Source organism: Morus notabilis, unplaced genomic scaffold (genome assembly GCF_000414095.1).
Source record: "Morus notabilis unplaced genomic scaffold, ASM41409v2 Scaffold316, whole genome shotgun sequence".
Taxonomy (NCBI): Eukaryota; Viridiplantae; Streptophyta; class Magnoliopsida; order Rosales; family Moraceae; genus Morus; species Morus notabilis.
In genome coordinates, this window is record NW_010361512.1 from 125,427 (window position 1) to 135,691 (window position 10,265).

Consider the following 10,265-nt stretch of genomic DNA (forward strand, 5'->3'; position numbering starts at 1 on the left):
ATTTTTTTTTTTTTTTTGGTTAAGGGTAAAGATGGTTTTTGCTTCTTTGATTTATGATTTATTTTAGTTTTTTTTTTATGACCCGAAAGAAATAAAACTTAAAGTTACCACCATGTGCGATCATGTCACTTGTTCTGATAATTTTTGGATTGAAGGAATTTTGATGGAGGGACTAAGGTTTCGTTTGGATTAGTTTTAAAAAAGCTGCTTTTAGTTTATTTAGTTCAAAAGTTGTTTTTGAATCTGTTTAGATAGACAATTTTAAAGTATTTTTCACTTTTTAAGCATTTTTAGAACAAGTTATCTCCTTAGTGTTTATGAAAAAAAAATTTATTTCTGAACAAATTAAATATCTCATCCATATTATTTTATTACGTTACCTTTTATAACAATAATTGCTTTTGATTTTTTTTACCCAAATAGATTCAAAAGTTCTTTTTAGATATAAAAATATTTTTTCAGACATATCTAAACACTAATTAAAAAGCTCTAATTTATGCTTATCTACTTTTATTACTTAAAAATACAAATATAAACTATCTCAAACAAACCCTAAGTTTAAAATTCTTAATTTCAAATTTTAAGATAACGTACCATTGTAAAAGTAAATGTTGGAGGCCAGTTGTTGTGATTGAGGCTACTTCAAAGGTTATTTATAAAATAAAATAAAAAAATCCTATATAAAAGAGTTATAGAAGAAAGATTAAAAGGACCTAGAATAAATTTCAATTAAAACTTGATCAAGTTGTACATGTATGATATATGATGATCGAACATAAACAACAGATCAAAAATCAATTACTGCTAGAAAAGTTTAATGGTACTGCAAGACTGTTGATAATGGAAGCACATGAGTAGGTCATGTGGGTCTTTGACTTTTGAGTCTTCCATACGTCATCGATAATCTAAAAATTAACAGATCATTAAAATATTACTTTATTAATAGTATGTCAATGTAGTTGATAATACTTTTTTAATGCAAAAGTCGACAATGTTACTAATCCAAGAGTAGTTAGAATATGACAAGGGGAGGAAGGTCGCTGGATATATTGTACTGCGATATGTACAGACAAGCCAACCCAACATGATTCTGGCCTGGGTTAAATTATTGGTAACTTTTTATTTTTAGTCGTTTAGTCGTGAGATTTATATTAAAAAGTCTATTTTGTATATCATTTCAAATGATTAAAAACTGGCCCTATCAGAAAAAATTCCTATATGTTAAAATCTTTTATGACATAAACTCTGTTGTTTATATAGTAGCAAACTAAGTAAAAACTAACTAAATTAATAATAGTTTCCGGTACTTTTGTTTTTGAGAAAATCAGATCTACTATGCCATAGAAAAGCACATCTAATTGTGTCAATGTTTTATCTACATGCAGTTTGTGCAGCTATTGCTGAGCACAAACTGCATGGCATAGTAGATAAACAATCATTTGTGGGCTACTGCAGGTGTACTGGTATGATACTGATATAGGCATTGTTTTAGTAATCAAAATATGTTGGTGTGACATTTTTTTTTTAATGAGACATAGCATAATATGATGAGGAATATCATTAGATAATTTCAAATATTTTGAATTTAAAGTCCTTTTAGGATTTACTTAAGTTTATATTTATTTTCTAGGATTATTTAAAATATTCAAAATAAACAATTAAATTTATCTTATTAGTTTTAGATTTTTTTAAATACCTTAATAATTGTAATTTCATTAAGAGAGTTCTAGATGCTTTATGAATATTGAGATTTCTAGTTTTCTATGGCGTTTTTGTTTTCTAACTCTATCTCATTAGTGCTCAAAACATTACAATAATTATGGCATATATATTGGGCCCGTTCACTTCGCTGATTCGAGTTGAGATGTGATTTTGTGTGAGAGCTTTTTACTGTAGTAAAAAAATTAGATGTGACTGTTTCTGAGAGCTTTTTACTGTAGTAAAACTCGAATCGGCGAAATGAACGGGGCTATTATATGTTTTAGCAAAATGATCATATCATTTTGATGATGACTTTTTTGGTTGGTAAACTTTTGTACATTACAAATTATTACACTTTCTATAAAGAATGTGAATACATCAAACAAGTTCGTAATGATCAATATTTAATCAAGATTCAGTCAACCACCAGCTTACCCCATGGTCCCAACAAAACACCAATAGAAAGCCCAGTTAGTCATGAGAGCAATGCACAAGTAAAACGAACCAACCAGAGAAAATCAGCCCTTTAAATTATTTATTTACTTTAAATATTTTTAAATATACTATTTACTTACTTTAGTATAATAAAAATACTATTTACTACAATTATTAAATTCGACGTGGATTGGACAAAACGAGTTATACACTAGAAATTAGTACATAGGTATTAGGTCATTATGTGATGAACTGTGCAACCGGTTTCATAGGATCAGCGCTTTTAACCGTATGTGATGTTTAGAAATCAGATTATTCCCACCCATGCTCTCTGAACTTTGAGCTCTTTCTTAGTTTATTTTTAAATTTTAAAAATTCTCACTTTATTTCATAAATTTTGAATTGTTATCCTTTAATTCTTTTTGTTGTAATTTTTGTTAAAACCATATAGAAAAAAAGGATATTAAGTGTGGTCATATAGTTTTTTATCTGTTTGTTAACATAAATTCAAACAGAAAGATCTGCGTTATTCTCTTTTTTTCTCTCTATTTTTAACAAAAATTACATGAAAAATGGTTAAGTGGAAACAATTTAAAATTCATGGAGCAAAGTGAGTTTTTAAAGTTCAGGAAACAAATTAAAATTGACCCTAAAGTTCAAGGGACATAAGTGATAATAATCCATAGAAATTTGTTAGACTGTTTGGTGCAAAAGATTAAATAGGATTATTACTAAAGATGTGATTGGATTGGCATCTATTAGTTAGATTATGTATTTAGTAACACCTACCACATGAAGGTTGGGATTGGGTTAATAATTGAAGAATGTCCTTTTCTTAATCTTCATTAGAGTAGAGATAAAGGAATTATCATCCTAATTGAACTGGAGGGCCTTGAATTCACACTGATTTCATCGTACCTTGTGTGTGTGTGTGTGTGTTTTTTTTTTTTTTTGCCCACCTCTCAAATATAGAGTCTATTCCATGAAAGTTGGAATTATGAGTAAATAATTGGAAAATTTCCTTTTCTCAATCTTTATTGGCGTTGAAATTCAAGAATTATTGTCCTAGTTAAAACGGAGATATCAGAAATTATCATTCTAGTTGATTCCGCTGTTTTCATTGTACCTTTATGTGTTTAGGGTGACACCCACCACAATGGAATCAGCACCTACCTCTTTAAATGGAGAATTACTTATTCCATGAAAGTTGGAATTATGAGTCAATAATTGAAAAACTTATTTAGGGTTACTTTTATTCTTTTCTCTCCTTGTAGTGGCACCAAAAAAAATGGGATTGGGATTATTTATACTTTTTGTTTTCATTATTTATTTATTTTTGGTTGCTAGGAACTATGAATTGTCTTATTTAAGTTGCCTTTATTTTATTTTATTTGTTTTTCACATTTGATTTTACTCCACACTTAAAGCCAATTCCTTGGAAGCACCAATGCTTCTATTTTTTGTGCCAAGAGACGAGATTTTCATATATAGAACAAAAATTAGTCCAATGATCTCTCGGTAGATTACACATTTGCCTTTTCATTCTTCTATTTGGAGTGATTTGACAGGTTAAGTTCTTTATAAAGAAACCAAATAATTCATGGAAATGATAACTTAGCATACCCAAAAAAAAAAAAAAAAAAGGAATAAAACGAAAACCACTTTATCAGATGTTACAAGAGGCCAAAAGGTTCGGGCAGAGATTCGAATCCATTATCAAAGATAGGTCCGTGATCTGTTTTGTCGTCAATACTGTGCAGCCAATTTGTGTTCTTCAAATCCTCTTTGAGCAAAAGCGTGTCATATCTCGAGCTCTCGTATATGTCGACTTCATTCAATTTTGCAAAATGTCGTCCACCATCAGCTCCGATTCCATTTTCTGCAGGCCTATCAATAGCATTTCCATTGTCTGAAATGATTCCATTGTAGCTGGTTTGTAAGCCTCCATTTATGATAGATGACGGAGCACTCGAACTACGAATAGACTGGGTTTTTGAAGAAGCAGATCGAATGCTCTGGGGAAAGAGAGTGGTGCCAGCAAGTGGCCTAACGTTCCCTCCACCACTTCTTATATCCTGCATCAGAATTTTCAGATGTTAGGAATTATACAGTCGAATAAAAGGCTTCCCCTTCTAAAGGGGATTTTGTTTTTAGTCACGAAATCTCTTGCTTCTGCAACAAAACAAGCAGATGTAACGACATCGTTCTTGTTCTTATCCCATTTCGAGAAATGTATGATGCATAACCTTTTCCTTGTAAATTCACACAATGATAACGGTGATTACTTGGATAATAACATGTTGATTTTGTTTAGATGATAATGATAATGATAACAGTAGGATTTAGATTTCAGAAATTGTGGTGATTTTGGGAATCGCGACAGTTATCCAACAAAATCTATCAAAATGGAACAAAGTGAAAGCAAAATATAACTATAGGTCTACAATATTCAAGGGTCATAGAATTCAAGGGTGACACCATCTTCCTGATGGCAGTGTCACTTTCTAAATATACTGCCTTTGTTTGCATTAAAATGGATGGAAACTGATGTCCAATAGTTCTAACAACAAAAAGATAAGGACCATGATCCAAAAACTGTCTATAAATGATTTAGAATTTTCAATCAAACTGGTCTGGTCAAACAATAAACTAATTTTTGATAAATAACAATAAAGTAGTTGATCTAAAACTTTTGACATCTTTCCTATGTCGTACGCTGTCATTTATTATGATAATAATGTGTGAGACTGTGAGAGTACACATACCATGTGCCTGATGGCCATATCCAGAGATTTCTTTGAGATAGTCCTTCCAAATCCGCCGTTATCTAGAGAAGCTATTGATGCCTTCACAGGTTTCCTCATGGTCAAATCAGGGGCATGAGAGGCCTTCCGAGGCTCAGCATCGGTATAGTGTCCATTGCCTTGTAGACGACCCCTCCCAGCGGGTTCTGTGAGTCTTCCTCTTGTAACGATTGGTGAAGAATGCCTTCTTGATGTATTGGCAGTTGTTGTGGTTTCAGAATTGCCCTTCATTGTTACTGTACTACCTGGTCTGGACCTACCAGCAGAAAGTGGCCTATCTGGTAAAGTTGTTCTAAGGTTTGGCGGCGTGTCAAGAGGAAAATCAGGGGGAACAACTGGCTGAGGAGGAGGCCGAATACGTGGACTTGGAGAGCTTGGTCGGGAAGATGAAGTTGGATTGCGTCCATTTGATAAGACACGACCGTTTGAAATTGAGGGACTTGCTGCGGGAGAGATGGTGGATACTGGACTTCGGCGAGTAGGAGTAGATGGACGAGAATTTGATCGAGCTGCTGGGGAGCTCAAGTTTGCAGGGATTTGTGGTCTAGAACTAGGAGTGGAGGGCCTTGAGCTTTGAATTGGTCGACTTCTGTCTGCCGAGGAGCTGGTCGGACTCGGATGGGCTCTAGAAGGAGTGGAGGGTCGTGATAGTGTTGGGCGGCTGGAAGGAGTGGAAGGTCTTGCCGTGGATGAAGAGCGGGTAATGGGGGAGGCTGGTCTCGTATAAGATGAAACTGAAGCTGAGCTTGTGTTAAGTATGTTGGAGGATCTGTTTGAGGAATAAGTATTGTGCAATGATGTGGAGGTTGAAGAGCGAGTCACTGAGCTGCTTCGAGTTGGTCTTGACGAGTGGTTAGTTTCAGATTGTGAAACAGAAAGCTGAAACAGAGAGATTATAGGAAATTTATAATTCACATTATTACACTGCAGAAAGTTTATCCCAGCTGTGCTAGGAAAAAATAAATTGTAATAAGTGAAAATGGCACTAAAAAACTTCGGCATCAGGAAAAAGTTGATTCTTCACCTGGAAGAAGCTAGCTCACTATGCCGAAACATAGATGAAGAGAGTGAGACCAATTTTAATTTATTTTTCTTAAATAGGCAATGACACTGAAAACGATGTAATGTTGGGAAAGAATTGTTGAAGGAACATAAAATAAAAAGAGTTAATACATAGCAAGACATACCCTCGAAGCCTTAGTAGTAGAAGCTGATCTGGCTAAGGAACTGCTTCTTGGAGCTGCTATGGTTCGTTGAGGCTCATTACCTTCTGATGAAGGAAAGATGGTTGGAGTTCCAGGAGGAGTAAGAAGCCTAATTAAAAACAGAAGATGTATAAAATAAAATATATATATATATATATATCAGACCCAGAAATGTATAATTAAGTATTTTAATTCCTAAAAACAAACCCCGGAACAATACTCAATAACCATAAAGCTGTGTTCATCTGGCAACAAAATTTAAAGATGGAAAATATCTCATGACGTTCTCTTGCATTTTGGAGGCATGTCTCAATTTGAAAAAAGGCCGAGATAAAGACACTTTTCAAATGAGTGATTGAACTTATTGCCTAGTAATATGAAAGGAAGGGCTAACTTCGTTTTCATTAATTTCTTTAAAAAGAAAATTGCAATATATGCTTTTATATGCCTTTAACTGAGTAGATTTTATCTTCAAAAATCAAGCAAGAATTGAATAGAAGACTCCCTTGTTCTTCAAATTTAGTCGTGCTAGAAACGGTATACCAGTCTGGAATTATTACATCACAAGCCTGTAAGCTTATAGCATCAACACGAGTCACGGAAATATTCTAGTCTTTCTTTAGTGGGTTTGAACCACAGTTCAAACCTTTTTGTTATAATAATCTCTTAAAAAATAAATAAATAAATAAATTTCTGTTTAAAACTATGAATCGAACGGGTCAGAAATTGCTAACTTTTACATGTTAATCATTCACAAACACGATCATTCAAATTTTTTGAATTAGATCTCTCTTCCTGTGGTTTCTACTTAAAAGGAAAAGCTATTGATCATTCATCGATGGAAGTTCTAAAGTCATTAACTGAAAAACGGAAATATATATTATATATATACATATATTGAATATATATATATATATATACCAGCAAAAAGATAATCTGACCCGAAAAAATAAGAAAGGAAAAGGCCGTGAAAATTAAATAATGAAAAAAAAAACAAAAAACTATATGTAACGTGCAACAAATAAGGATAAGGTGTAGAGATTGATAAGATCTAGATCTGAAGTAAAAATTGAAAATTATCAAAAGAATGAAAATGAGTTGATAAGGTAGTTGGAGACCGACCAGTCATAGTCGTGCTTTCCTCCATCTGTGGACGACAGCAGATCATCAATGCCACTCCTAGACACTTTCGCCGATCCAACTGATAATCTCCCCAATTTCACCGAAACTAAAACAAGAACAAATTAAATTAAAATAAATTAAATCCTTCAAATAATCAAAAATCAAATCTATAAACGAAAATCACCATTGAAATCAGACAAAAACACTTTGCAACGACGCCGTTTTAGTGTCTCGGTCTAATCAGGGAAAGAAAAAACTATATACCGACAAAATCCGAGAGATAAATCAATCTCCGATGGCCGTATTTGTCCTAGGAGTAAAACAAACTCAATACCTCACAATTGACTACAAAACAAAGCGAAACGAGACAATCCAGGAGGGGCAATTCGGGGAAAAAAAGCGGAAATGTACCATCGGAGGATTCGTCGGAGGATGTAACGGAGAGGCTCCGACGATTCTTGGAGAAGAGATCCAGGTTGTTCTCGTCGGTGACGGCGTCCTTGTTTCCTCCGGCGAGGTTGAGGCTGTGACCTCGCCGGTGCTGCGACAGCACCGGATTAATGCTCCTCCCGCTCCGGCTCATCGTCTTCGCCGTCCTATGCTCCTACTCCTCCATTATTAAGATCCAGGAGAAGAGAAAGAAAGTAGAGAGAGAAAGCGGGACTTCTTCTCGTATAATTCTGCTTCTTCTCTCTAGTAGCTTTGCTTTTTCTTGATTGAGTTTTTGTTTTGTTTTGTTTTATTTTATTATTTTATTTTAGAGGATTTAGTTTGACGTCACATGAGAGAGAAGGGAAGGATTCAGATCTGAGGAAAAACGCGAATGGCAGAGTTTAGAGGAGTCAGCTTCAAGATCTGTGGCTCTGTGCTTTTCTTTTCTTTTTTTCCTTTTTTTTAGTTTTAACTTTTGTTTATGGAAGGAGAGAAGGCCATACTAGTCTTGACGGAAGCATTGAATTCTAATTTATGGCCCCATTTATTTTGATTATTTGAGTTTAAAATTTAAGTTTTATTATAATAAAAAGTTCTCATAAACAGTTACATTTAATTTTTAGAATTCGAGTTTTATTATAATAAAAAGTTTTTAGAAACAGTCACATTTAATTTTTTTATTACAGTAAAAAACTCTCACATTCTCAGAAACAGTTACATTTAATTTTTAGAATTCGAGTTTTATTATAATAAAAAGCTTTTAGAAACAGTCACATTTAATTTTTTTATTACAGTAAAAAACTCTCACATAACATCACATCTCAACTCAAATTAAAAATTCGAATTAGCGAACCGAACGAGCCCATGTACATATTTAGAGTTTGGAATTATTTTTTAAAAACGGTTTTCTCGTATTTTAATAAATAAAAAATGAAAATAAAAGTAAAATAACTTGTTTAATAAATATTTTAAAAATGAAAATAAAAATAATAACAATGAGAATTATTTTTATTAAAGAATTAAAATATATTAATAATATTATAATATATTAATTAATAAATACGATTTTATTTTTTATTATATTAAAAATAATCTCTTAAAAACTCACTTAAACGTAATTTTAGAATATATCTTAAAATAATTTTTAAAATAATTTTATTTTTATTTTTTATTAAAAATAAAATTATTTTGAACCAATTCTAAACGCACCCGTATATAATTTCTGACACTACGCGCGTAAGTTACTTTCCCTTCCTTTATTTCTTTCTTGTTACTTGCTGGGAACATTTTCAAAAACACCCCTTCTCTTTTGTTTTTATTAAATGTTTACGCTTATATTTTTAGAAATTCAAATTTGATGGTAATATATATATATATATTTGTTTATGGTAATTGTTGGACTTTAAGGCGCCACAGTGCATATCCTGAAAGTCAATGTTTGGATTTTTATTTGAAATTTATGAGACAAGAAAAGAGAAAGTATCCTACAATAAATATTATGAAATATTTTTAATATTTTGATGGATTGAATAATTGGGTAACTTACTCTTCGATAAATAATAAAAAAGATATTTTTTATATTTTGTGTTTGGTTCCGTTATGATAGATGTGACTATAAATAGCTAAATAATGACATAAATATGTCAAAACTATTATCTCTTTCTCTCTCCGCTATGATAGATGTGACTATAAATAGTTAGATAATGACATAAATATATCAAAACTATATCATTTATGTAAACATGCCCCTCAAACTTTAAAACATACCTAATTATTGCGTCATGATCTATAATATGTTTTTAGATTTAACCCCGTCTTTAAAACATGTTATTTTGTGGATGGTATTACGCAGTTGTTACTTATTCTAAATTTAGGTGCAACATTTAGGGTTATAAATGCTTTTCAATCCAAATAAATTAGTTAGACGTAAAGTCTTAAATATATTTGCACTTTAAAATAGTTGCTCCAAGGAAAAAATAAGGGAAAAAATGGAGAACAAATCCCATTTCATTTAATTTAGTTAAGGGTTTATAGAAATTGACAAACATGACCTCTTTTCATTTGTAATGTATGTGCTAGTATGTCTAAAAAATAGTATGTCTCATAATTTAAGAGTGAATTTAGAGACATATTATGCAACAAGGTGGAAACGTATACGTTTTAAAATTTGAGAGTCATATTGACAGAAGCGACATGTTCAGAGGAAATTTATATAATTTATCAAAAATATAATTTTCATTGATTGTTATTTTGGTATTTTCTTTTAAGTTGTCTTATATTTTTTGAAACACATAGTCAACTTTTTAAAAATATATATAAATGAACATTTAATTAGAATAAAATATGAGATTTTTTTTTTCAATTTTCCTTCGTAATATTGTAATTTTTTTAATTATGTTTTGGCAATTTAAAAAAATAATATTCAAGGACCTAAATTGAATAAAAAAAAAATGAAAGTGAGACTTTTACAAAGACATGCACCGTAAGAAGCTCCTAACAATATGGGAAACGAAATACACGATAACAGGGTATCCTTTTTCTTTTTTTTTTTTCTTTTTTTTTAATT

General features: G+C 31.7%; 1 protein-coding gene across 1 annotated transcript; it reads right to left on the reverse strand.

The window, feature by feature from the left end:
- Nucleotides 1–3,614: 3,614 nt before the first annotated feature.
- Nucleotides 3,615–8,201, reverse strand: LOC21387736 (sialidase). The gene is made up of 5 exons (XM_010099727.2): nucleotides 7,679–8,201; nucleotides 7,268–7,373; nucleotides 6,128–6,254; nucleotides 4,902–5,819; nucleotides 3,615–4,211 (listed from the first exon to the last, which is right to left on the reverse strand). Exons 1-5 carry the CDS (start codon nucleotides 7,848–7,850, stop codon nucleotides 3,810–3,812), a joined length of 1,725 nt encoding a protein of 574 aa, XP_010098029.1. The 5' UTR covers nucleotides 7,851–8,201; the 3' UTR covers nucleotides 3,615–3,809.
- Nucleotides 8,202–10,265: the final 2,064 nt, after the last annotated feature.

Coding starts and splice junctions, on each gene's coding strand:
- LOC21387736 (XM_010099727.2), bottom strand. CDS start 7,850: ATGAGCCGGAGCGGGAGGAGCATTAATCCGGTGCTGTCGCAGCACCGG. Junction 5,820..6,127: donor CTACTACTAAGGCTTCGAGG/GTATGTCTTGCT, acceptor TCTCTGTTTCAG/CTTTCTGTTTCACAATCTGA. Junction 4,212..4,901: donor ATATGGCCATCAGGCACATG/GTATGTGTACTC, acceptor ATTCTGATGCAG/GATATAAGAAGTGGTGGAGG.